The sequence below is a fragment of the Cetorhinus maximus genome, chromosome 11 (genome assembly GCF_964194155.1).
Source record: "Cetorhinus maximus chromosome 11, sCetMax3.hap1.1, whole genome shotgun sequence".
NCBI lineage: Eukaryota > Metazoa > Chordata > Chondrichthyes > Lamniformes > Cetorhinidae > Cetorhinus > Cetorhinus maximus.
The window spans coordinates 23371689-23398835 of NC_135889.1; the positions used below are offsets into that span (position 1 = coordinate 23371689).

General features: G+C 44.2%; 2 protein-coding genes across 3 annotated transcripts in view; one reads left to right on the forward strand and one right to left on the reverse strand.

Annotated features, from left to right (window-relative positions):
* The window catches only part of c11h21orf58 (chromosome 11 C21orf58 homolog), a 265111-nt gene that overhangs the window by 105717 nt on the left and 132247 nt on the right, over window positions 1–27147 (forward strand). The window lies entirely within an intron of this gene.
* LOC144686433 (caspase-8-like) overlaps window positions 1–27147 on the reverse strand; it is a 53940-nt gene that overhangs the window by 23380 nt on the left and 3413 nt on the right. For both annotated transcript variants that reach the window (XM_078551635.1, XM_078551634.1), the window contains exons 2-7: window positions 11759–12070; window positions 9337–9436; window positions 8596–8746; window positions 6536–6678; window positions 4744–4807; window positions 3717–3779 (exon numbers count right to left, since the gene is read on the reverse strand). In XM_078551635.1, coding sequence (XP_078407761.1) covers window positions 3717–3779; window positions 4744–4807; window positions 6536–6678; window positions 8596–8746; window positions 9337–9436; window positions 11759–12054 — 817 coding nt within the window. In that variant the 5' untranslated portion in view covers window positions 12055–12070. The remainder of the gene's footprint in view (window positions 1–3716; window positions 3780–4743; window positions 4808–6535; window positions 6679–8595; window positions 8747–9336; window positions 9437–11758; window positions 12071–27147) is intronic.

The window sequence follows — 27147 nt, forward strand, 5'->3', positions numbered from 1 at the left end:
TGCTCCGGGGGGGTTTAAACTAGATTTGCAGGGGGAGGGGAACCAGAGTGTTAGAGCAGATAGTGAGGTGGAGGAGGATAAAGGTCAAGCGAGGAATGCATGTATAGACAGAAATCAAAGGTTTGTACGGGATAGAAATGTTCTCAGGTGCATCTATTTCAATGCAAGGAGTATTGTCGGAAAGGCAGATGAGCTTAGGGCGTGGATTGGCACGTGGGATTACGACATTATTGCTATTAGTGAGACTTGGTTGCAGGAGGGGCAGGACTGGCAGTTCAATGTTCCGGGGTTCCGTTGTTTCAAACGTGATGGGGGGAAGGGATGAAAGGGGGAGGAGTGGCATTACTACTCAGGGAAAATATCACAGCTGTGCGTAAGCAGGACAGCCCAGAGGGCTCGTCTACAGAGGCCATATGGGTGGAGCTGAGGAACGGGAAAGGTGTGACCACACTAATAGGGTTGTATTATAGACCGCCCAATAGTCAGAGAGAATTGGAGGAGCAAATCTGTAGAGAGAAAAAGCAGACCGATGTAAGAAACAGAAAGTTGTGATAGTAGGAGATTTTAACTTTCCACATATTGACTGGGACTCCCATACTGTAAAAGGGCTGGATGGCTTGGAGTATGTCAAATGTGTTCAGGAAAGTTTTCTAAATCAATATATAGAGGTACCAACGAGAGAGGATGCAATACTTGATCTCCTATTAGGGAACCAGACAGGTCAGGTGACAGAAGTATGTGCATGTGAACATTTTGGGTCCAGTGACCACAATGTCATTAGTTTTAAGTTAATTATGGATAAGGATAGGTCTGGTCCTCAAGTTGAGATTCTAAATTGGAGAAAGGCCAATTTTGTGGAAATGAGAAAGGATCTAGGAAGAGTGGATTGGGATAAGTTGTTTTCTGGCAAGGATGTGTTCAGTAAGTGGAAGGCATTCAAAGGTGAGATTTTGAGAGTGCAGAGTTTGCATGTTCCTGTAAGGATTAAAGGCAAAGTTAACAGGCATAGGGAACCTTGGTTTTCAAGGGATATTGGCGATCTGGTTAAGAAGAAGAGAGAGGTGTATAGCAGGTATAGGCAACATGGAGCAAATGAGGTACTTGTAGAGTATAGAAAATACTAAAGAAGGAAATCAGGAAGGCAAAAAGAAGACAAGAAGTTGCTTTGGCAGATAATGTGAAGGTAAACCCGAAGGGTTTCTACAAGTATATTAAAAGTAAAAGGATAGTAAGGGACACAAATGGTCCCCTTGAAGATCAGAGTGGTCGTCTATGTGTGGAGCCTCACGAGATGGGGGAGATCTTAAACAGTTTTTTTGCATCAGTATTTACTCAGGAAACTGGCACAGTGTATAAGGAAGGGAAACAAGCAGTAGTGTCATGGAACATATAGAGATTAAAGAGGAGGAGGTGCTTGCTGCCTTACAGTGAATAAAGGTAGATAAATCCCCCGGGCCTGACATGATATTCCCTCGGACCTTGAGGGAGACTGGTGTAGAAATTGCAGGGGCCCTGGCAGAAATATTTAAAATGTCCTTAGCCACGGGTGAGGTGCCGGAGGATTGGAGGGCAGCTCATGTTGTTCCGTTGTTTAAATAAGGCTCCAAAAATAAACCAGGTAATTACAGGCCAGTGAGCCTGACGTCAGTAGTAGGTAAATTATTGGAAGGTGTTCTGAGAGATCGGATATACAATTATTTGGACAGCAAAGGGCTGATTAAGGCTAGTCAGCATGGCTTTGTGCGTGGTAGGTTGTGTTTAACAAACCTTGTAGAGTTTTTCGAGGAGGTTACCAAGAAAGTAGATGAAGGAAAGGCTGTGGATGTTGTCTACATGGACTTTAGTAAGGCCTTTGACAAGGTCCCACATGGGAGGTTAGTTCAGAAGGTTCAGACACTTGGTATCCATGGAGAGGTTGTAAACTGGATTCGAAATTGGCTGTGTGGGAGAAGACAGAGAGTGGTAGTGGATGATTGCTTCTCAGACTGGAGGTCTGTGACTAGTGGTGTGCCTCAGGGATCTGTGCTGGGACCATTGTTGTTTGTTGTCTATATCAATGATTTGGATGATAATGTGGTAAATTGGATCAGCAAGTTTGCTGATGACACTAAGATTGGAGGCATTGTGGACAGCGAGGAAGGCTTTCAAAGCTTGCAGAGGGATCTGAACCAACTGGAAAATTGGGCCAGAAAATGGCAGATGGAATTTAATGCAGAAAAGTGTGAGGTGGTGCTGCATTTTGGAAGGACAAACCAAGATAGGTCATACAAAGTAAATGGTAGGGCACTGAGGAGTGCGGAGAAACAAAGGGATCTGGGAGTTCAGATACATAATTTCCTGAAAGTGGCGTCACAGGTAGACAGGGTTGTAAAGAAAACTTTTGGCATACTGGCCTTCATAAATCAAAGTATTGGGTATAGGAGTTGGGATGTTATGGTGAGGTTGTATAAGACATTAGTGATGCCAACTTTGGAGTATTGTGTGCAGTTCTGGTCGCCTAACCACAGGAAAGATATCACTAAGATTGAAAGAGTGCAGAGAAGATTGACTAGGATGTTGCCGGGTCTTAAGGAGTTGAGTTACAGGGAAAGATTAAACAGGTTAGAACTTTATTCCTTGGAGCGTAGAAGGATGAGGGGAGATTTGATAGAAGTTTACAAAATTATGAGAGGTATAGACAGAGTAAATGTGAGTAGGCTCTTTCCACTTAGATTAGGAGAGATAAACACGAGAGGACATGGCTTTAGGGTGAAAGGGGAAAGGTTTAGGGGGAACATTAGGGGGAACTCCTTCACTCAGAGAGTGGTGAGAGTGTGGAACGAGCTGCCATCTGACGTGGTAAATGCGGGCTCACTCAAGTTTTAAGAATAAATTGGATAGATACATGGATGGGAGAGGTCTGAAGGCTTATGGACTGGGTGCAGGTCAATGGGATTAGCGGAATAATATTTTGGCACAGAATAGAAGGGCTGAATGGCCTGTTTTCTGTGCTGTAGTGTTCTATGGTTCTAACAAGCTAGTTGGGCCTAACAATACTTGCTGTTCCTAAGACTTCTTATTATGAATGAGAATATTAAGTGATTAAATAGAAACAAAAAAAAGTCTTGGTAAATATACGTTTAATGCAGTGAATGTAATTCCACCAACCATGTAATAGAATATATGTAATAGAATAGTATCCATGCATGTGGAAACCGTCAGCAGCAATAGACACAAATTCAGGTATGAAACATGACTTAAAAAGAGGCCAAATATTGTATTTCTCTTCTGTGAGTTTGAATTTCACAGATTTATCTCAGCCCCATATTTTGTCACTGGGCCAAACTCCTTGTACAGCTGACAGCAAAGTTGATCGGTACCTCTACAAACCCTTCTTCAAGCCATTAGCATTAATGAGGGCATGGGAGCAAGCAGGGCTGCTATTTTTTGCCCTTTTCAAAACCAGTTTGGTGGAGGTACAACTCCGGGTTCGCTTGCATGCAGCATTTATTTTAAAGGAGGGATCAAAAGCAACATCTTTACAGTTGGAAAAAAGACCAGACAGCCACCCTCAAAACCAGACTGCCTGCTTCAAAATTGGTTGAATCATCATATTATGGGCGGCTTGTACTGGTTTCTCTTCTCAGTAGGTCTGGTGCTATCTGAACTATGAAGAAAATGGAGGATAGAAAAGGAAAGCAGTGCAAACCTTGAAAAAACAAACTAGTTGGTATTACCTGGTGTAGATCCCATTTGTATTGCTTTCATAGCTCCGTGCAGCTTGGTCATGGCATATACGTCTGAAAAACAAATTAACAATAAAAGATAAATCAGAATTTTTTTTTCATTTACAGGGTGTGGGCATCACCAGCATTTATTGCCCATTCCTGTTTACCTTTGAGAAAGTGGAAGTGTTCCCATGCACTTGCAGCCCATTTCCTTTTAGGAGGGGGAAATCACAGGTTTGGGAGGTGCCGTCAAAGAAGCCTTGGTGAGCTGCTGCAGTGTATCTGGTAGATGGTACACACTCCTGTCATGGTGTGCCAGTGATCAAGACCATGGATTTTAAAGGTGGTCAGCCAGGCCATGAGTTTGATTGATGGCCTGTGTTGTGTTAATCCATCTCAGTAAGGGCTGATTCAGTTGACTTCCGTGCCTTTGGGCAAAAAATGGGGAAGTGAGGAATGGCCAGTTGTGAGAGGTATTGGATGGAACTTGGCATCTTGGAACTGTACCCAGCAACAGTCTGCCTTCAATGGAGCATATTGAAATAAAAATGGTGAAATAGAACAGTGCCCTGAGTATTGGGCAAAGAAAGACAGCAGGAGGTATAAGTAGCGCTAGTTCAGAGTCAAGAGCATCTTGTGGTTGATAAATACATTAATCATTCTGGCACTGATCCATGAAGATCAGAGTTCCTTGTTCAACGTCTGATCTATATTGATGTAGCTGACCTCAGCATTTGGCACACTACAGTGGCCACTTTGTTTTTTGGGGGTTGGGGGGGGTGCGGATATGCCAGCTCCTGGTTCTGATCCTGGACCTTTACTGGCACTGCAAGTGAGAGTCGGGGCATGATCACAATGCCCTTCATGAACAAAATGTCTGATGGTGCTCACTTTCTAGGCATGCATATGAACGGTCCTTTGGGCAAGGTAGCACGGTGTAACCGGTACTGATTGACTGTTACACAGGTGCAGATCCATGTCTACAGGAAGGAAAGGGAAAGAAAACTGCTGTGGAAAAGGAACCATTTCCACTCACTCTTCTCTGTAGTTGAACCTCCTGCTTGCTGGAGATTTGGCCTTTCCACTGCTGGGTCATCCGCCTGTGAGAAACAATAAAGAGCAATTTTAATTGGATGCATCTGTTCATCCATTTTCGGCTGTTCTTTCTTCCTCTGTTGACAGCCTGGACCGATTTTAACTCTGTTAAATGAATGGGTTTTGACTGAGTAAAATCAGGCCAGATGATCAATGTTGGCAGGCTATTTGGCTGTGAAGCTAGCACCCCTGATATGCTGGATAGTGACTGCGTGTTGCCTCTCTTCCACAGCTATGTCTGAGGCCTTCTGTGACCAATGGTCTCCAGAGGAACTGGAGTGTATTGTCTACACCAGGATGATAATATGCTTCAATTTGAGAAGTTTCCAATTTTACTTGGAGTTGGAGTTTATTAACTCACAATATGTACACCCTATCTTAGATTTAGGTCATTGACTGTAATTTTGGTTTAGTGTTCATCTATTTCCCCAACTTTCACTTCTAGCAACAGCAGACAATTGTGTTTTTTTAAAATTAGGAAACCAGCGTGACAGACCAGGAATCACAGTGCAGAACATCACTAAATCTGGAAGAGGAAAAAGTAATGTGGTCAAATAACTAAACAATAATAGTAAAGAAACTTGTTAGAGGAGGAGGTAGTATTTGTGTGAGTCTTAATATCTAGACAGTGGCAATGCAGAACAGCTGGAAAATTACTACATACAATGATTTGAAGCTCAAGAATAGAATTAGCCCCAGTCGTGAGAGTGAGAGAGACACACTGAAACAAACAAGCTGCTCAGTAACGTTTATCCTCTGCAAACTGAGAGTGCAGGCGAGTAAGCCACTCATCTCCCTATAATGATAGTGGGATTCATGCAGGAAGACTTGAGAGTCAAGGTTTGAGAGTCATAGTTTGTGCTTCTCTTGAGCTACAATCTTGTCTTTACTGAATGCTTTGAATAACCAGGCTTATGAAATGCACCCAACTGAGGTCAGTTAGTGATGGACAGCCCTCAAATTCAAGCTTCTCACTATCTGCTGGGCCTTGTACCCGATCTAAAACTATGATTGTGGTGGGGTTAGACTGTCACATGCCTTAAAAACAAAAAACTACTGCGGATGCTGGAAATCCAAAACAAAAACAAAATTACCTGGAAAAACTCAGCAGGTCTGGCAGCATTGGCGGAGAAGAAAAGAGTTGACGTTTCGAGTCCTCATGACCCTTCAGCAGAACAGTTCTGCTGAAGGGTCATGAGGACTCGAAACGTCAACTCTTTTCTTCTCCGCCGATGCTGCCAGACCTGCTGAGTTTTTCCAGGTAATTTTGTTTTTGTGTCACATGCCTTGACTACACATGGATGAACTGAGGGTTGATTGAGCACAGATAAAACACTCTTTGCATATGCATGAGCGGTTTCAGTTTTGCACTTTAATATTGCTTTTTATTTTAAATCCAGTACTTGAAAACCAAAGTTTCCTGTCCAGTTTTGAATTCTCAGAACTATTGCCTGGCCATCTCCAAAACTAAACTGCCTAATTCAAATACATAAGTGGTCATCCATAGATGGGTGCTCTAAACCCACAACAGTTTGGTGCAACTGTGTAGATCCCTGCAGGTCATAACTAGGCTCTGGGATCTACTTGTGACCTGTCAGCCCATCACGTATTGCAGCCCAGTGTGTCAGAAGAAGCAAGATAGCAGACTTAGAATGAGCAAAAAGACAATGCCATAGAATGACTTCCTACGCGCACTCCTATTTGACAGACACAATAATTCTTTATGCTCTTACGGTGGATGGTGCTTGCTGAATTTCTTGGTGACTTTCTGAAACATTTGATTGTGCATCGGCCTGAGCAGGGCAGCTGATTGTAGGGAACATCCCTTGGTTAGGCTCTTTTGGTTGCCTCCTGCTTTCTTGTTGTGGAAGTGTAACTTGAAGTAAAAAAAAATTAGTATCATTTGTGGTTTAGCCTCATTATAAAAAAAAATGAAGGAAAACATGTTTACACGGTGAACATCACAGTAAATTACTGTAAACCAAGTGGTAGGGCGCAGTTTTATTTTACTGAACCAACTCGGATTCCCAACTCTCTTGGAATGACTGGGAGTTTCCTGCCGCAGTGTGTGTTGCCTCACTCCCCGCCACTCCACAATACCACTTGCAGAGAGTTGCATCCATATTGGGGAGGTTGTAGAGATGGTATTTAGGAGAACTCAGAAATGATAACTTTCAAGGATCGCGTTGGGGGAGCCTCATCAATCAATGATTGTCAGCAAGTGAGGATTCTGAAAATTAGAGACTGTCAATTTTGAGGGGGTGATGTCAGAAATGTCGAGGGGTTCCTTGAGTTTCCTCTCTTTCCCGCCCTCACGTTTGCCCTCTTCCCCGTTTGTTCATGGGTGGCCTTTTGGTTGTTGGGACTTGTTGCACAACAGCTGCTGGTGCAAAACCACAAGCAAAAATATTCAACTCACAGGGGTTCCAACCTTTAGAGGGTAAATGCAATAATGTTTGCATAAATCATGTGAGCAAATGTTGCTTGATTGCCACACAATCAGATGTGGACAGACATTACTTGGTCATGTGCCACGTGGTCAGATGTCACACAATCAAACAAAAATGCCACCAACCGGAGTTGGCAGCCCTATGGAGCAACCACAGTGGTGGACCAAAACCTATAAAACAGAACACCACCAAGTTGAAGAAGAATGTAAGAGAAGATAAAGCAAATTAGTAAATAGCGGCAAGTTGATGCCAAATTTAGGATTTTAAAAATCTTTCAGTTGTAAGAGGATGGGAAAAATTCACAAAGCAAAGTAGTCTTGAGGCCCAAGAAGAGGAAAGATTAGAGTAGAACAGTGTGATGAATCTTCATTTAATAAGGATGTGAGACCACAGTCATAGGTTTATTTTTATTAAAAATACAAAGGTTGCCCATCAGAAATCAAGGATTGCAAGATCTGTAGAAGACCTTCCCTAGACTTGGAAGCTGTATTCACGTCTCTGATGAACACATGCTTTATAGACAGTTAATAGTTGTTGATGGGAAAATAAGTTCTGACAGAAACAAAGGAAAGTAACTTTTTAGAAGGCTTCCCAAAGAAGTACTGGAGAAGTTGGTGTTTTTGAGGTCATAGGAGATGGTGAAACCAATGGAGTATAAAAAAGTGAAGAAGGATTAAGAGTGGAATCATAAAAGGTAAAGGACAGAAGCCATTGCTTAGACTTTAGAGACATGAAGAGACCATGTATTTGTAGTATTCAAGAAGCAACAAAATTGTCTTTAACCGATCAATGGGCATGGTGGAGGTAAAGATGTAGTGATTTAACTGTTGTGCCTTGTGAGATGTAATCTCTGAGTGACATCCAAAGGTGACAGGATCTAACACACATGACGGATATAAAATCTGATGTTGTCCTTAACAGTTGAACAAAGTGGATCAACAGCAGTGATCTCAGCCAATAAGTTTCATCAAGATAAGAGCTGGCAAATAAGGTCAGATTTTCCCTTAGGAAGGCGAGTAACTGTACCATCAAGACAGAAGAGGAGGATTCACTGAAATACAAAACACCCAGTTTTGGCAAAGAGTATGACAACTGAAGGGATGTACAGTTAACTATTTTTGGTGGAGCTTAAAACTCATGGAATGCATTTACTGTAGATATTGGGGAGAACTTTGACTTTGGATTGAATAGTTGATTGATCTTTTTCCCCAGCATGCCTCCACATCAATAAGCTCCCATTCTCAACCACATTAGTCAAAAACCTGAAGGCATAGCCTTTGTCATCACAACAAATGTTTGCTAATAAAAAGTAGCTCTCAGGTCTATAAAATGCAGAATGAGACCTTGCATATCCCAAGTCATGTTCTGATAGCTTTCCAGTTTGCTCTTTAGATCAAATCTTTTAATTTCCTTCATGACTTTCAGCAGAATCTGTAGGTTATTTGGTGCAAGTTGTTCCTTTTTTTCCAGATCAATGCAGACCTCCATAAAATTCTAAAGGAAAACAAATCATAAGCACAGCTTCCATTATTCAATAGCTCAGTGAGGTTTCTTTAAAACATTTCCAACTTTCTCCCATCCTGTCCTGAAGGTAATAACCTTTAATAGGTCATGGTTATACAGGCACAGGCTCTATCCAGTACTTCAAAAAGCCTATTCTTCATATGTCAATCCAGGCTGAGAGTGTCATCAGGCTATTTTATCAGGTGGAGACATCACAACTGAGTCGATTCATGTCCCATGCAAAGTCCACACAATTGCTTTCCAGCCATGGCCCTGGAGAGCGATCAGGAGTGGAAGCACTCGCTAACTTTTTGCTAGTTCAAGAATCATGATGCCAATTGCTACACACTTGCCAGATGAGTTCACAGAGACTGGACGTTGAACTTGAGTCTTTTTGCTGGGTATGAGTCAGTTACACATTGCCTTTATCAAGGCAGCTACCAGGAAGTAATGTTTAAGCTCAACATTTTAGCAAAAAACCAACTTCCATTGAAATAACTACAGGGAATAGTAAATTCAGTGCATCAAACTTAAAAATACACACACATGAATGGAGCAGACTGATATACACTCCAGCTTACCTTAATGTCCTGGTATTTCTTCTTGCTTCCCTGTAGTATAAATTTTATGCTATTGAGCTCTTTATCATCAATCTCTTTGGAAAGGTTGTAAAGCAGCACTCTGTAAACAGAGATGAGAGAGGTTTTAGGGCTGGTTTCTGAAAGAAATTCTAAAGCTATGTTCTGAGAACTGGAAAACACTATCGTGTGGTGAGTGCATAAATCAACTCTTTCTTTAAGGCACAATTACCTGATGGTAGGAAGCAATTCAGATGTTAGTAACTTTTCCAAATTTTCTCTCCTCCCACTATATAGATGCTGACTCTTAGCAGTTCACCCAGGTAGGCACTCTTCCTGTGCGAACTGACACAATGAGCTTTGAAATTAAGGCTGTGACGAGGAGGTTGATGGAGAGGCAATTTAGAGCCTAAGTCCAAATCTGTTCTCACCCAACATACTTATGGTTACTGTGGAAGTCATTGGGCGCATAATCAGATAAAAATTGACAACTCACCAAAGAGTTGTTAGGAGGGGTGAAAGAAAGCCTGATCAAAAGAGTAGATTTTGAGGAGGGTATTACAAGAGGAGAGGGAGATTTAGGGATGGATTGCCACACCACAGAACCTAGATGACTGAGTCACAGCTGCCAGTTATGGGATGGAGAGCGTGGGAATTACATAAGAGGCTTTTACCATCACTATCCATAGCTCCAGGCTACAATGTAAAAGTATATTTTGCCACAGCAAGTCAGATTCCTGGTGAGGGGGGTGGTTGAGGGGAGCCAGTTGGCTCATTTGGTTGGATGGCTGGTGTGGATCAGATTAGTGCAGGGTTCGATCCCTGTTGTGGCTGGGGTTTATTTGGGATCTGCCTCCTTGCCCTTCCCACAGTGGAGTTCGTGGCGCTGTGGTTTGGACCAACGTTCAGGCAGACAACTCAAGAAGAAGAATGACTTGTACTTGGGGGAACAAGACACAACTTTTAAATTTGCAGATGACACAAAACTGGGAAGTGTAGTAAATGGTGACACAGATTGTCTTCAATAGACAAGCTGATGGAATGGCCAAATACATGCCAGATGAAATTCAATGCAGACTTTGGTAGGAAGAATGAAGAGAGACAATGCAGCTTAATGATACAATGTTAAAGGGGTTGCAAGAATAGAGAGAGAAACCTGGGGTTGTTTGTGCACAAATTTTTGAAGATGTCAGGACAGAATAACCATAGCTGTCAAAGCATTAAGAATACAAAAGTCGGGAAGTTATGTTAAACCTATATCAAACACTGATTTGGCCCCAGTTAGAGTATCGTGCCCAATTCCATGTACCACATTTCAGGAAGCATATGAAGGCATTGGAGAGGGTACAGATGAGTTTTATCAGAATGGTTTCAAGAATGAGGGATTATAGTTACATGGATAGACTAGGGAAGCTTATAGCAGAGAAGGCTAAGAGCAGATTTGACAGAGGTGTTTAAAAGCATGAAGGGTTGAGACAGAGTTAATAAAGATAAACTGTTTGCAATGGCTGAAGCATTGATAACCCGAGGACACAGATTTAAGGTGATTGGCAAAAGGATCAGAGACAACATGAGGAAAACATTTTTTAAGCAGTGAATGCTTAGGATTTGGAATGCGTTGCCTGATAGTGAATACAGATTCAATAGAAGCCTTTAAAAGGGAACTGGATGAATACTTGGAGAAAAAAATGTAGCGATATGGGGAAAAATCAGGGGAGTGGGAATAGCTGGAATGGTCTTAGAAAGAGCCAGTGCAGATCTGATAGGTTGAATGGCCCCCTTCTGTGCTATACTATTCTATGAAATAACAATTAGCTGAGTGTGAGATGCAATGCTGCAATCTTTGCAGTTTGCTATGTGCTGTAACATTGAAATGAATTTATATGGTTTCACTTTAATTCAAAGCCTGACTGCCATGAGCAATGCATAAGTGGCCCAAAAGCAAGTTGGTAAAGTTTATGTGTTAAATGAGCTTTGGACTACAAGGTCCCAGGCCCGATTCCCAGTCCCTGCTCAATTAACCGATCTAGGCTAATTCAAGAGCTAAGAACTACAATTTCCTTCAGAGTCTCTAAGCTAGAAAGAAGAATAATCAACCAAGCTATCTGCTCTTTATGACTACCTTGAATTCTACAGTGACTACCCTTCAGAAGTCTTTTATTGGCTGTAAAGCACTTCGTCATATCCTGGAGTTGTAATTGGCACTATATATATGCCATAAGTCGATCAGTCTTTCTAATGATCTGTGCTGGAAAATGTGTGTGAAAAGGATGAGGACTGTAATGTTTCCACTGTTAAATAGTCTAGCAACACTCCAGAGTGAATGCCCGGCATGGAACCATACCCCAGCAAGGGATAGCATCTTCATGGTCAAATCCTGGAAAAAATATTCAATAATTCAACAAATAATAATTTTTGAAAAAACCTGTAATTTGAGATCTTGGAATTTCCTGGTTGTTGCAAAAACTGTTCCATGTCTGCCTTCTGTTTTCCTAGAATGGAGAGTAATTTAAAACGCTGAATTCGATACAGAAGTTCTGGAATAATGTCCAACTCTCGTTGCTGCAGTTCTGTGAATATCTCCAGTGCAGTGATTATCACTTTGCCTGCTGGAATGTTATCAGTGCACAGGAACCTCAAGTCCCTCACCTCCTCTTCATCCAATTCTCCACTTATTTTATGTAAACTTAAGCTGTTAAAATTGTTTGCATTAGTAGCCATCTTCCCCTTCAGTCGCCTGAAAGAAAAGCAAAATTTGGGTTCAGAAATAATTTTCATTATGCTGTTACTATTTTCTGTTGATGTGGCTGTTCCTGACAAGAGAGATATTTATTGCTCATCCCTAGTTGCCCTGAGAAGGTGTCTTCTTTTTTTAAGAATCACTGTAGTGGTTTCATATGACTCAGTGCCTTGCTAGGCCATTTCAGAGGGCACACCACACAGGTTATTGAATTAGTCTACATTTGTCAACATGCTGGACCGGGTGTGAATGCTTGGTTTCCTTTCCTAAAAAGCATCATGAACCCAGTTGGGCTTTTACAACAATCTGACAGCTTCATAGTCACTTTCACTGATACCAATATTTTTTTTCTAGATTTTCTTATAAACTGAAGTCAAAATCTCCAACAGCCATGACAGGATTTAAACCGCGTTCTCTCAATTATTAGTCTAATACAAACCTAGTATACCACCGTACCTGCTAGACTTTACTAGGTTTTGTAGCATTACAAAAGAATTTAGAGTTACTGAACAGTTTGGACTATGGTTTGACTTTAGGTTGTGTTGCTATATTTTAAGTTTTGTGAATTGCAGTAATAATTTTTGTTTTCTACTTTTTTTTTTCCACCTCTTCTCTTGAAGGTAATGTTTCTTGCCAGGATTCAGTTCCATCACTCTGCAATAGATTGCCCAAGTGACCATTCAGATGTAGATAGGTGAGAACAAGAAGGACCAGTCTCTTTGAGAGGAGGGAGGAGTAGAGTAAGAGTAGTGGCATAGGAAATTGGGCAAACAGGATAAAAGACCTTGGTAACCATGCAAAAGAGGAAATCAAAGCAGAGGGGGAATGATGGCATCTCAGGAGCTCTGGAGGGCAATTAATAGATGGATACAGGTTATGCTGCAGTTTGAAGATGAAGTGGAGGGACCAGCTTAGCATCAAATTGAGAGTTAAGGGAATTGCATATTCATGGTGAAGAGGAGATAAGGGCCCTCAGGGAAAAGGTCAAAGTAGTGTTACGACTGGGATGGGAGGAGTGCGTAGTTTCTGTAGCCCCACAACTCCAAAGTTGCTACCATAAGTGTAAATGTTTAAATCACTCACCAAAATGGCCAATTGTTTACCTTTGCTACTGCTAGACCCAGAATAAAAGAGATTTTAACAAGCTTCTTTCAATTAACTCAGAATAATTGATTTATTATGAAATAAAACTTATTTTTTAAAACAAGTTGCAAAACTGGTTAACATACAATTTGTAATTCAGACGTGTCATGATTTACCCCTTTTAAAGTTCCAACACACACATACATGCACACACACACACAAAACATAGGACAAGACAAATAAGGTCTCTGCAGAGGTTGGTGTAAGGGAGCACTTTATGAAAAAGGATAAAGTTTGAAAAAGTCTTGACGCTGTCAATTTTGTGTTTCTGCATGCGAAGATGGAACGCTGGAAGTCCTTTCCAAAGGATCTTCGGTGAAACAATGGGCAGAATTTTCCTTGCCCGTTGCCATGGGGCGTCATGGCGGGCATGAGCGGACAATATGGCAGCAAGGCCAAAAATCGGTTTCACGATGTCGTGAAACCAGTTTGCAATCGTCCCCTCCACCCATCAATGGCGGGACGTGTTTCCCGCTACCGCACATTGGGAACTTCATTGTAATACAGCTGCATATCATTATAAGCCCAGCTCTCCAGAATCATAAGAACATAAGAACTAGGAGCAGCAGAAGGCAATTCAGCCCCTCGAGCCTGCCCTGCCATTCAATACGATCATGGCTGATCTCATTTCGGCCTCAACTCTAATTTCCCACCCTCTCCCCATAACCTTTCAACCCGTTACTAATTAAAAGTCTGTCTGTCTCCTCCTTAAATTTATTCAGCATCCCGGCATCCACTGCACTCTGAGGTAGTGAATTCCACAGATTCACGACCTTTTGAGAAAAGTAATTCCTCCTCATCTCTGATTTAAATCTACCACCCCTTAGTCTAAAACTATGGCCTCTCGTTCTAGAATGCCCCACAAGGGGAAACATCCACACCACGTCTACTTTGTCTATCCCCTTGAGCATCTTATACACCTCAATTAGATCTCCTCTCATCCTTCTAAACTCTAGCAAGTATAGGCCTAAACTGCTCAATCTCTCCTCATAGATAAGACCAGCATCTCTGGAATCAATCTAGTGAACCTCCTCTGAACCGCCTCCAAAGCAACTACATCCTTCCTCAAGGAGACCAAAACTGTGCACAGTACTCCAGGTGCGGTTTCACCAATGCCTTGTACAGTAGCAACAACACTTCCCTATTTTTATACTCTACTCCTTTAGCAATAAATGTCAAAATTCCATTTGCCTTCCTTATTACCTGCTGTACCTGCATGCTAGCTTTCAGCGATTCATGCACGAGGACACCCAGATCCCTCTGTACTGAAGCATTCTGAAGTTTCTCTCCATTTAAATAATAAGTCGTCTTTTTATTCTTCAAATGGATAACCTCACACTTATCCACGTTAAACTCCACCTGCCAAAGTTTGGCCCATTCACCTAACCTGTCCATATCCATTTGTAAATTTCTTATTTCTTCATTACAACTTACTTTCCCACCTATTTTGGTGTCATCTGCAAATTTAGCTATAGTACCTTCTATCCCTGAATCCAAGTCACTAATATAGATTGTAAATAGTTGGGGTCCAAGGACCAAACCCTGTGGCACCCCACTTGTTACAGCTTGCCATCCAGAAAACGACCCATTTATCCCGACTTTCTGCTTTCTGTTGGTTAGCCAATCCTTTATCCAAGCTAATATATTACCCCTAACTCCCTGTGATCTTACCTTGTGTATTAATCTTTTGTGCGGCACCTTATCAAAGGCCTTCTAGACGTCCAGATATAACACATCTACAGGATCCCCATTATCCACTTTGCTTGTCACATCTTCAAAGAACTCTAGCAAATTAGTCAAACACGATTTACTCTTCTTAAAACCATGCTGACTCTGATGGATTGCATTTTGACTTTCCAAATGCCCCATTACTACTTCCTTAATAATGGATTTCAACAATTTCCCAAAGACAGACGTTAAACTTACTGGTCTATAGTTTCCTACTTTCTGCTTCCCCCCTTTTTGAATAAGGGTGTTAATATTAGCATTTTTCCAATCCACTGGAACCTTTCCAGAATCCAGGGAATTTTGGAATATTATAGCCGATGCATCCACTATCTCCGCTGCCACTTCCTTTAAGACCCTGGGATGTAGGCCATCAGGCTCTGGGGACTTGTCACCCTTTCATCCCAATAGTTTGCTCAGTACTTGTTCTCTAGTGATGGTGATTGTTCTAAGTTCCTCCTTCTCTATACCCTCTGCTCTACCTGTTACTATTGGAGTGGTACTAGTGTCCTCCATCGTGAAAACTGAGGCACAATACTGATTAAGCATCTCTGCCATTTCTGCGTTCCCCACTATTAACTCCCTAGTCTCATCCTCCAAGGGATCAACATTCACTTTAGCTACTCTCCTTCCTTTCATATACTTGTAGAAGCTTTTGCTATCAGTTTTTAAATTTTGCGGGGAATCTTCCCCGCTTGATGATGAGCACACAACAGCATTTATGAGGCATGCACCTGGCAAGCTGCACTTCAAGGGAATTCAGAGTTGAGTGCATGAGCTTAGTGCCCATGAGGGTTGCCTGTTGGACTGCAAGGTTGAGGCGCTGTGCATTCAAATGAGGGCACGGGCAAGTTGCATTTACCTGGCTGGCTGCCAGTGCGGTGTCAGGGCAAGGGCTGCACTGTGGATGATGTGAGTTGGGGTGGGGGGCAAGGGCTGTACTGCGGTTGAGGCGAGTTGGGGGGGGAGGCAAGGGCTGCACAGCAGTTGATGGTCGTGCACAAGCATGTGCAGGGGGCGGGATGGGAGAGGAACGGCCATGCATTAGGGAAACCTTGTATAAAGTGATCATTCCTCCACAGCTGAGACAGTTCAAGTGCAACCACATTGACACGCTTGGAGTTGGACCTTTAGCTTATCTGCCCACTCAAGCACTACGGAGGGCTGATAGTGTCACCAAATGATCCAGAGCTTGTCACCCTTCGGGCACAGACTGAAAACTAATGAGCATTCTAGTGGAATGCAGAACAATTGATCGACTGGGCACGTTGCACAATCTTCCAGTGAAAGCTGGCCATGGAGCAGTCAATGGTGGAGGTGCTCATAGCCCCTTGCAAAATCATCATTCAGGTTTGGACCAGTCTCCCCCATGGTTCAAGCTAACAACGCAGCCTTGCAGCGCAGGTTAGGAGGATGCCTGCACCTGAGCTGAAAGCACAGCATGCAGTCCAGTGGGCAAAGCTGCTGCCAATTGGTCAGATGGAGGGGGGCAGAGGTGGGTGGGGTTTTGGGCAGCCATGCAGCGCACGAAACTCTGGCCATCCAAGTGGTGGCCAGCACTCTCTGGGATAGGTTAAGGGGCCTTCAAACTTACCCAAGAGAGGTTCTTAGTACACCCAAGCTAACCCATGGCCCTCTCACTTTCATCCTGCAGGAGGAGTAAATCAGAAGCATGGAGCCTGGGGTCCTAGCCGTATGCCTCATGGCTTACAGAGAGTGGAGATGAAGGAGAATAGAGTGATGAAGGCGCCTGGATGGGCAGAGGGAAGAGCAGCACCCCAAGGAAGAAGGGCGGCTAGGGCACCCGCTCATGCCACTGTCGAGCCACAGTGAGCTGCTGCTGGTCGGTGCCTAGCTAGACGGAGGGTCTATAGATGGCACTTGCCATTCATGCAGATGACCAAGAACCAGCCAAAGACTGCGCATCTCCAGGGAACTGGTCGGTCATGTCTGCCACATGCTGCAGGATTTGGTGCCACGGGGACATGGAGGGCATCCACTGCCAGTAACTGTGAACGTGACTGCGGCGCTCAATTTTTACACCAGTGGCTCCTTTCAGGGCTCCACAGGTGACCTCTGTGGAATATTGCAAGCCTCCACGCACAAATGTATCCATGAGGTCATGGACGCTGTCTTCGCAAAGGTACACAACTTTGTGCATTTCACCTGGATCAGGGAAACCAGGATGCAAGAGCGCGGGGATTTGCCCAGATCTCAGGTTTTTCACAGGTGCAGGGTGCCATCAACTGCACTCACATGGCGCACAGATCTCCGTAGCGAGAAACAGTTACCTATGTCAACGGCAAGGGCTTCCACTCACTGAATGTTCAGCTAGTGTAAGACCACCACAAACGCATCTTGCAGGTCTGCGCACAGTTCCTAGGGAGTATCCACGACTCCTACATTCTCAATTGGTCTCAGATCCCTGACATCTTCCAGGGTCCATAGAGGCTGCAGGGTTAGCTCCTCGAGGACAAGGGCTACCCACAGAGGATGTGGCTGATGACACCCATGTGATGGCTTCAGATTGCAGCAGAGAGAAGTACAACGAGGCTGATGCTGCAACTTGCACCTTGGTGGAGCAAATGATCGGGATGTTGAAAATGAGGTGCCTGGAGCAGTCTGGTGGTGCCCTGCAATACAGTCCACAGAGGGTGTCATGTATCGTCGTCGCCTGCTGTGCCCTTTACAACCAGGCACTGCAACAGGGAGAGGGGCTGGCTGAGGAGGAGATGGAAGAGCTGCACATCTCCTCTGATGAGGTCAATGTCGATGGGGATAAGGGTGAGGAGGTCCTCGAAGGCGAGGATGACGGTGATGAGGCCATCGCTCTGGCCAGATGAGGTGGTGCACTCATGAGACCGTCATAGCTGTTAGACTCATGGAGGATGATGACGACATGCAGTGAGGACACTCCATAAATCCGCACATTGCATCTGTGAATGTTTGACTCCTTTCTGGCTGATGGCACCTCGTTTGAGCTCTGTGATCAGGTCATATCATGGAGATGCAGCAGGGAAACTTTAACTTGTCCTGGTCCTATGCATCCTTTGTGAGCTGAATCCTTCAGGACCACACTGTCACTGGACACAAATGCTGATGAGATGGGGGGCCAGCCGCACCTCAAAGGTGCTGAGAGCACACAGAAAATGAGGGAACTTTGTGCCGCCGGCCCAGGACATTTTGGCAGCAATGATAAGCCTCATCGAGGTGCAGGCATGATGGATGTGACCAGAGCCAGTGAAGGTGCACCATCAGCGTGCTGGGAAGGCTGCACAAAGCACGGGTGAGGCCCTTGACTGAGACACCTGCCTTTATCGTGCAGTACCAAGGTTTCACATCTGAGGACACGAACATTATCCATCAAAACAAGGAGCCATAGGCAAGGAGACATTCTTGGGAGTTTATTAACAAAGTGAACATAATGTACAAGTGACTAACACCCATGCCCAGGCTGTGCAGATACATCATCTTAACCTTCTTAACCCAGTCTTGGTGCTCCCCCAACACACACAGCAGAGGTGGAGGCAGCCTGCTGACTGCGACGCCCTGTCTGTGATGACCTTGATGGGCGTCCTTGGGAGGGCCCCAGCCTGCTTTCAAGGTCCTGCTGTGTGGCAGTGGCTCCCTCCTCAGCAGCTGGAGCTGCGGGGATCACAGGAAGAGGAGATTTGGATAGGCCAGACACTCCCAGAGTCACCTGGACGGATGGCCCTGGGGTGTGCATCTGCTGATCTTCCTCCCTACGGGTGCTCAAAGGACCTTGTTTGCTTCCTTGAGGAGAAGGGGAAGCTGGAGTGAGATCGAGCTGCCCCAGACCCCAATTGTGTTGACACTGTTGGAGGCCAACTATGGCATCAGCGATGGAGTTTAGCCTGCACAGCAGTGCGCGAGCAATGTGCTGGACCAAGGTTTCCATAGCGGCCACCATCCTGTCAGTGTTGCCCTTGGTGCGTTGGCATGCCAGTACTATCACCTCAGAGTGAAGGTGGATGGACTCCTCCATCGTGCCTTGCAATCTGAGGAGTGCAGCGGACATCCCTTCCTGATATTCCCGGGCTTGCCTTTGCAGCTCCAACAACTGAGGTATGACTGAGTCCAGAGGCTCATCATCTGACTCAGATTCAGCAGATTTCTGGTCTCCAGCATCCTCCAAGTGCTGGAAACCTGGGAAGTCCCTGCCTCCACCTGCTCTACATCAGACAGTGAGATGTGCTCAGCAGATTGTGATCGCGAGGCTACTCTAAAGCTTGGTCCCACCAAGGTGTGTGTCTCTGTGCTGGCGGAGGATGTGGGTGAGCATAGTGATGATTCTTCAATGACGGTTTCAGCAGACTCTTCTTCTGCGGTACCTTTGGAGCTGGAGTCAAGGACCTGGGTCTTGGACTCCCTCGGCTGCTTCCCAGATGTGCCTATGAAAGCAAGGAGAGATAATTAGTGCATGGCAGTGGCGTGTGAAACAAGACACATCACTCACAGCATGGTTGTCTGATGGATATTGCACTGCTGGATCCTCACTCGGTTGAGCACTGCTAACATCTCCATCAGCACAGGAACGGTCCAGATCCTCGCCAGCCATCTGGATGACTCTATTTTCAAAGTTCATGAGGACCATGATTTCAGGCATTCCTCCACCAGTCTGCAGCCTCTCCTTTTTGTTGTGTGCCAACTTGTCCTCAATAAATACAGATGGAGACAGTTTAGGCAGAATGCCTGCCAGGACAGATGATAAGTGTGCCTGGCGTGTGTGGGTGGTGAGTGGCCTCGTGGACGGGATGAGGACAATGAAGGTGTGTGCGAGAGAATGACTGGTGATGTCCCTTGAACTGGCAGTGAGTGAGATCCCTGTGGATGTGTGATGGGTTTGTGAGTTAAGAGTGATGAGACGAGTGACTTACCCTGGCGGAACAGAGGAGATCATTCATCTTCTTTTGGCATTGGGTTATTGTCCTCTTTTGCAGGTTGTTGGCACTGACCGCCATTGCCACCGCCTCCCAAGCTGGATTGGCGACCTTGTTCGCTGGCCTTCGCCCAGAGCAAGGGTAGAGGACACCACAGTGGGCGTCGACGGTGTCCAAAAGACTTTCCAGGGATGCGTCACTGAATCGGAGAGCTGCAGTCTTCTTGCCTTTTGGGGCAATGTCTTCTGTGCAGCAGTCCTGGCCTCAAAGTACTGAGAGGTGTGCGCGTGACTGCACTTTAAATATGGCGCCCAGTGTGAGCAAGTGGTGAGATGACGGCTATGTAGGCGAATCGGAGGCCGCCCACCAGTGAAACGGCGTGTTTTCTGGGAATGCGTGATTAATAAGGCTTGGGATGATACAGCATGAAAAGCCGCAATTGCGTCCGGCGGGTAAAACATTCTTTTTCCCGTCTGCAACCGCACTTGGTGCAAATCTGAAATTATTCCGCCCATTATCTTTGTTAACTCTCGCTTGTCGCAGCTTAGCAGGCTTTCAAATGCAGACAAGTTATTCTGAGATGAGGAGCTATTCTGACTGAAGGTGAACACATACTCTGGACTGCAGGCGATGCAGGGAGAGAAAAGTGGGAGCAATCTTCCTTCACAGTTTGCTCCCAAGACACACTATGTTTAAAAAAACATGTTCAGACAGAACTTCTCCCAGGCCAGGTGTTTTTCAGCCAATCAACAGGATCCCACAGCCTTGCAACAGCAGATGTGCTTTTATTTTAACTCAAGTAAGCAAAATAAATCTTATCTCTCCAGGTGTCTTGCTGGTCACTTAGCTGAAGTCATGTGATTTCTTGGAAAAGGCAGCTTGCTCACAGACCAAAGTGAACCTAACAATTGCAACGAGCCTCACTTACTATCCAGTTCCTAATGAAGACCGGTCACTTGATAAATGTCAGCTTGGCTCACTTGGTAGTTGGAATATTGTAGGTCCAAACCTCACTCTAGAACTTGAGCACCAAAGTAGGATTGACACTCGAGTGCATATCTGTCAAATAGACCAGCAGGTGCTTCACATTGCTAAGACAACTAAGGAATATGCAACCAATCTACCCCATTAAACCAGCAGGGACTACAGAATCTTCCTTTTCAAGTAGACAGAGGGAATACAAATATAATGCTCTTTACCTGACCACCAGAAATTATAATCCTTCCATTAAATAACCGCTGTGTTTCAGATTAAACATTAAACCAAGGCCTAGTCATCCTGAGAAGATGGTGTAAAAGATTCCGTGGAACTACTGGAAGAAGAGCATGGAGTATCTTCAAGTCTCCTGGCCAACATTCTTCCCTCAACTAAAATTTGGTTAATCATTCATTTGCTAGTTGTGGGACATCGCAGTGTGTAAATTGGTATTTGTAGCTGTAGTAAGCTACTTACCAACAGAAACAAAGAGTCGTAGCATCAGTCCAAAGAGTTTAGACGCAGCAAAGCCAAAGATCTCAGAACCCCAAATGTATACAGGAATACTGCTGGAATTTAACCAGTTCAAATCTCATTCTTAAACATGCGGAACATTGGTGAGATCCCTGCCACTTGTCCATGTGTGGGACTTGCGAGAGTGGTCACTCTGGCTGCGGTCTCTGCTCTACTGCCTTGTCTGCGCCCAGGTGGCTCTGGTGAGGAACCATGCAGTGTTTGCTGATACACTCATCACAATCATTAGGATCTATTGGTATTAAATTTCTGAGTCAGGTGCAATATGTTGCTTGAGTTTCAAGTTTCCATCACAAGGTGCATGAAGCATCTGATCACCATTTCTACAAATGTTATTGGATTTAACATGGGAAAGGCTGGGTCCATTGTTGTTGTCAATCATTATTTGTGGTTTTGTGCCTGCAACTCTTGTGTAAGAAATTTCAGGAGCCAGGAGACCAGCTGTGAAGAGGGGGAACTGAGAACGAGGAAAGGGGAGACTATTCTTCATCTCTTTTTTCCTCCTGCTACCCGCCCCCCCCAACCCTCCACCAAATTTCTGCCACTTAGCCTCCATTTTCTAGTCTCTCTCTTTCTTCCCAATAAGTGATAAGGGATTTTAGCTACAAGATTAGGTGGGAAAAGCAGGGGTTGTTCTCCTTGAAGCAAAGGAGATGGAGGGAAGATTTGATAGAGGTATACAAGATTAGGTATACAAGATTATACAGGCTTAGATGAGGTAAAGAAAAGCTGTTCCCATTAGCTGATGGTATAAGACCAGGAGACACAGATTTAAGGTTTTAGGCAAGAGATGCGGGAGGAATGTGAGGAAGAATTTGTTTATGTAGTGAGTGGTAATGACTTGGAACTCACTGCCTGTGAGGGTGGTGAAGTGGGGGACTTATAACATTAAATTATGAGGACAGATGGCATAAATTTAGTATTCTCTTCAGTTTAGAAGATTAAGGGGTCATCTTGGGATGAGGCGCTTAAAATGATGAGATTTGATTGAGTAGATGCAGAGAAACTATTTTCCGTGGTGCTGGAATCCAGAACAAGCAGAACAAGCAGTTCAGAGAAGGTTTTCTAAACTAAACCCTGGATTGGGAGGTTGTCTTATGAGGAAAAGTTGGACAGGCTAGACTTTATCTGCTGGAGTTTAGAACAGTAAGAGGTGATTTGATTGAAACATATAAGATTCTGAGGGGTCTTGACAGGATCATGTGGAGAGGATGTTTCTTCTTGTGGAAGAATCTAGTACTAGGTGTCACTGGTTAAAAATAAGGGCTGCCCATTTAGGACAGAGAGGAGGGGAATTTTTTTCTCTGAGGATTGTGAATCTTTGGAGGAACTCTCTTCGTCAAAACGCGGTGGAAGCAGAGTCTTTGAATATTTTTAAGAATAGCTAGATTCTTGGTAAGCAAGGGGCTGAAAGGTTATCGGGAGTAGGCAGGAAGGTAGAGTTGAGTTGACAGTCAGATCAGCCATGATCTGGTTGAATGGCGGAGCAGGCTCAAAGGGCTGAGTGGCCTATTCCTCCTCCATATGTATGTTTAATCCAGGACAGAATTAGATCTAAGCCCAGTTGGAAACCAGAAAGTACCTTTTCACACAAAGGTGATGGAAATCTGAAATTCTGTTCCAAAAAACACAGGGCCAAACGAGTAAATAGAATGGAGCTACAAATCAATAATGATCTAATTGAATTGCAGAATAAGCTGCAGGGTCTACTCCTGTTCCCGTTTCCTATAGAACTGAATTGCTCCATGCAGAGCCAGCATGAACTTAATGGGACTAATAGCCTAATTGCTCTATGACTCTATGATAAACAATTTCTAAAGAAAATTGGATGGGCGCTTGAATAAAATAAACTTGCAGGCTACAGGTATGGAGCTAGAGAATGGGATTGACTGGATTGCTCTACAGCGAGCCAGCATATATTTGAAGAGCCAAATGGCCTCCTCCTGTGCCATAATGACTCTATGATGTCCTCCCTGGCCCCTCACCTTATAGACCATCATAGCTCTGTGGGTGAAATTTAAATTGCTCAATCTCCTGGCTGCTGGAGGCAGAGCTCAGGAGAGGGATTCCTAGTCAGGACAGTTAGAAACCCTAGTTTTAGCTCTCACTGGTGATGGACATGACTTAGCAAGCACATTGTGCCACCAACCTGACCACAACGTGGGCACATGCCACTTCCATCACTGGCAGTGCAAAGCCACAACAGCAACTGATCAGCAATCCCTTGATCTTCGTGGGCACCTAGACCTGAGATGTATGGTCCCAGGATCCAGCACCTGTCGTCCCAAATTAGTGTCCTTATCAGGCACTTGGAGGGTGCAATAACGTTATCAAGGTTGGTGCTAGTGTACTTTGATACATGATGGGATGCAAATGTAGATGGATTCTCCCGTCGCTTCGATGGGTGAGTGTTCAGCAAGTTAAAAAAAATGACTGGTTTACAGTCTAGGTTGATGTCATCACATGTGTGACGGTAGGCCAAGTCTCAATTTTCATAACTGATTGCAAATACAGCATATGAAGTCAGTGTTGGAGGGATGAATGGAGGCATTGGCTTTGCACCACGCTTGCTTGTCCTAGGCACTTGGCTCTGTTCTCCTCAAATGTCAAAATCACCTGATGACAGACACTTCTCTATTTGGGTCTGTTAAAGGTTGTTTTTTTCCCATGTATTGAGATCCAGATTGCAAGCCCTGAGGTTGGCTTTCAGATTGTCTTTATGTCTAAGTTTGGGACATCCTGTGGTGCGGGTTCCGTGCTCAGCTGGCTGTAGAGTACTGCAGTACAGTTCTGGGCAACATAATTGAAGAAGGATGTGAAGGCAATGGAGAGAGTACAGAGGATATTCACACGAATGATTCCAGGGATAAAGAACTGTAGCTATGAGGATAGATTGGAGAGGTTGGGACTCTCATCCTTGGAGAAAAGAAGGCTGAGAGGAGAATTGATAGAGGTTTTCAAGATCCTGAGGGGTATAGACAGGGTAAATAGTGAGAAACTGTTCCCACTCAAGAGAACATTAAGAACTAGAGGGCACAGATTCAAAATAATTGGCAAAAGGAGTAAATGTGATGTGAGGAAAAATGGAGGATGGTTGGAGACTGGAATGAATTTCCTGAAAGGGTGGTGGAGGCAGGTTTGATCGAGGTATTTGAAAGGGAATTGGATTGCTATCTGAAAAGAGAGAATGTGCAAGGTTAAAGGGATAAAGGGACGAGGTGGAATGTTGTTTCAGAGAGCCAGTGCAGACTCGATGGGCCAAATTACCTCCTTCTGCACTGTAAAGATTCTGTGATACTGCCTTTGATATGTGGGATTCCTCCATGTGAACCACATGAGTGACCCAGCGAAGCTGAGCTATGATGAACATGCTCTCAGTTCCAGGTATGCAGCACTTTGCAAGAACCTTGGTGTTGGGAATTTTATCCTGCCACCTGATGTTGCAAATAGATCTCAGACAGTGAAGATGGAAAGCTTCTTGTTGCTTTATGTGTTGCCCGTCCCAGACTTATGCCCATAAAGAAGTGATGTAAGAACTACTGCCTGCTAGACTTTGAGCTTTATTCTGAGACCAACTCCATGCTCTTTCCAAAGTCTGTGAGTGAGCCTGCCAAATGCTGAGTTTTCTTTCACCAGGCAATAGTTGATTTTGTCATCCAGCATAGTATTATTGGAGACGATACTCCCAAGATAGCAAAACTTCTGTCCTGAATGGAGAGGTGTATTGTTGACGGTGACTGTGGGGTCTTGGACTATGTGGCCAGGGGTGGGGCAGTAACCTTTGTGCAAGTCTTGAGCCTTTACAAGTTGAAGAGGTTGCCGTGTGTCCTGAATTGAACGTGTACTTCTGTGTCAAGATCTTTGAGTGCTTACTGGAGCATGGCGAGAAGTATATGGCAAACAGAGCTGGAGCCAATACACAGCCTTGCTTGTTGCCGTTGGTGGCAGGAATGGCATCTAGTGACATACCACTTTGCAATATGCTGGCCATCACGAAACGAATGAATGACTGATCATTTTTTCAGTGCAGCCGTATTTGTACAGAACCTTCCACAGGCCTTCCTGGTTTACTGTATCAAAAACCTTGGTCAGGTCAACAAACACATATAGAGGTCCTTATTCTGTTCACAGGACTTTTCTTGGATTTGACGTGCTGCAAAGATTATGTCCACTGTTCACCGTCCTGCATGGAAGCCACACTGTGATTCTGGGTACAAAGGGTCAATAGATGAGTGACAATCCAATTAAGAATAACCCTTGCAAGAATTTTTCCTGTTATTGAAAGAAAGGATATTCCACGATGATTGTCACAAATGGACTTGCTCCTTTTCTGTTTGCAGAGATAAGTTATGGAGGGATCCTTGTAGTCTTGGACCTGGTTCCAAATTATGGCAGAAGAGACTAGTGAGTTTCCTAACCATGTGAGTCCCTCAGTACTTTGATGATGAACTGATATATGCCACCTTAATTATCCAATACATCAGCTCCTGGTGACTTGCCCATAGAAAGCTGCATTATGGCCTTTGTGACTTCCAGAGTGCTGTGCTGGGAAATGACTGGATGGTATCATTACACACTATGGATTGTTGGTTTAGAAGATTGTTTAAGTGCTCTGTCCAACCAGAGAGAATCTTGTGCTTATTTGTTAGGAGTTGATTGCCATTTGCTGAGGGGATGGGTGTCACACCATTGGTTTTGGGGCCAGACTGATCATAGGCCTCCATGTAGAGCCTTCAGGTTGTTTTTACCAGCAGCTGCTTGAAACTCATCAGCCTTGTTTTCACAGGATCGGTTCATCATCTTAGCTTGGCCTGGTGCATGTGTTTTGCATGATGGTATCTGGCATTCCTTGCTGGTGACTTCTTGTCAGATATGTAAGATCTGTAGGCGTCATACACTTTGCCTAGAAGCTTGCCTATGTCTTAGTTGTTGTTGTCGAACCAGTCTTGGTGCTTCCATTTAACGAATCCTAGGACCTCAGATATCATGCTATAAGTAGCATCCTTTAACTTTTTCCAAGAATCTTCAATGGAAATATTGTCCTCTGGGATATCAGCACTTGTGGTTCATTTGTGTTCCAGTTTTTGACTCTTGGCCATGACATTAAGAACAGTTACATCAAGCTTCCTTTTTGGCTTGACTCTGTGCTGAAGCACCTTAGATTTTATCTTCAAAGATACAATACTCCTGACAAACCGATGACCACACCAGCATTCTGCACCTCTAAAAGAGCGGGTAAAGCACACATCCTTGAGATCTCTGTCATACAATAACATAGTATATCATGTGTCAGCATTTGGACCTGGGGTGCATCCATGTTGTTTTCAGTTTGTCCACTTGCTGAAAGACTGTGGTTGTGACGATTAGTTCAAACTCACTGCACTTAGAGAGAAGGAGCTGGCCTTTAGAGTTTGCTCTGGCAATACCGGTGTCCTCGTACATCTCCATGTATTACAGTTTGTGCCCACTTGGGAATTGAAGTCACCAAGAACAATGAGTTTTGTCCTGGTGAGGTACTCCTTTAATTATCTTGCTGAGGTTATCATAGAATGCTTCTTTGACCTCATCTGTGAGGCCAGAATTTTTTGGCCCGATCGAGGCGGGGGCAGGGCCATAAAACGTGGTGAGCAACATTTTGCATGTCCATTATCCGAAATCAATCATGTTTCAGATTTCAGATCATTTTGGTTTTCGGATACCGCACATAGAACTGGGCCTACTTACACTACAATAGCCTAAGCCTAGGCTAGCTATAGTCTAAAGTAAATAAAATGGCTATAAAAGTAAGATGCATCA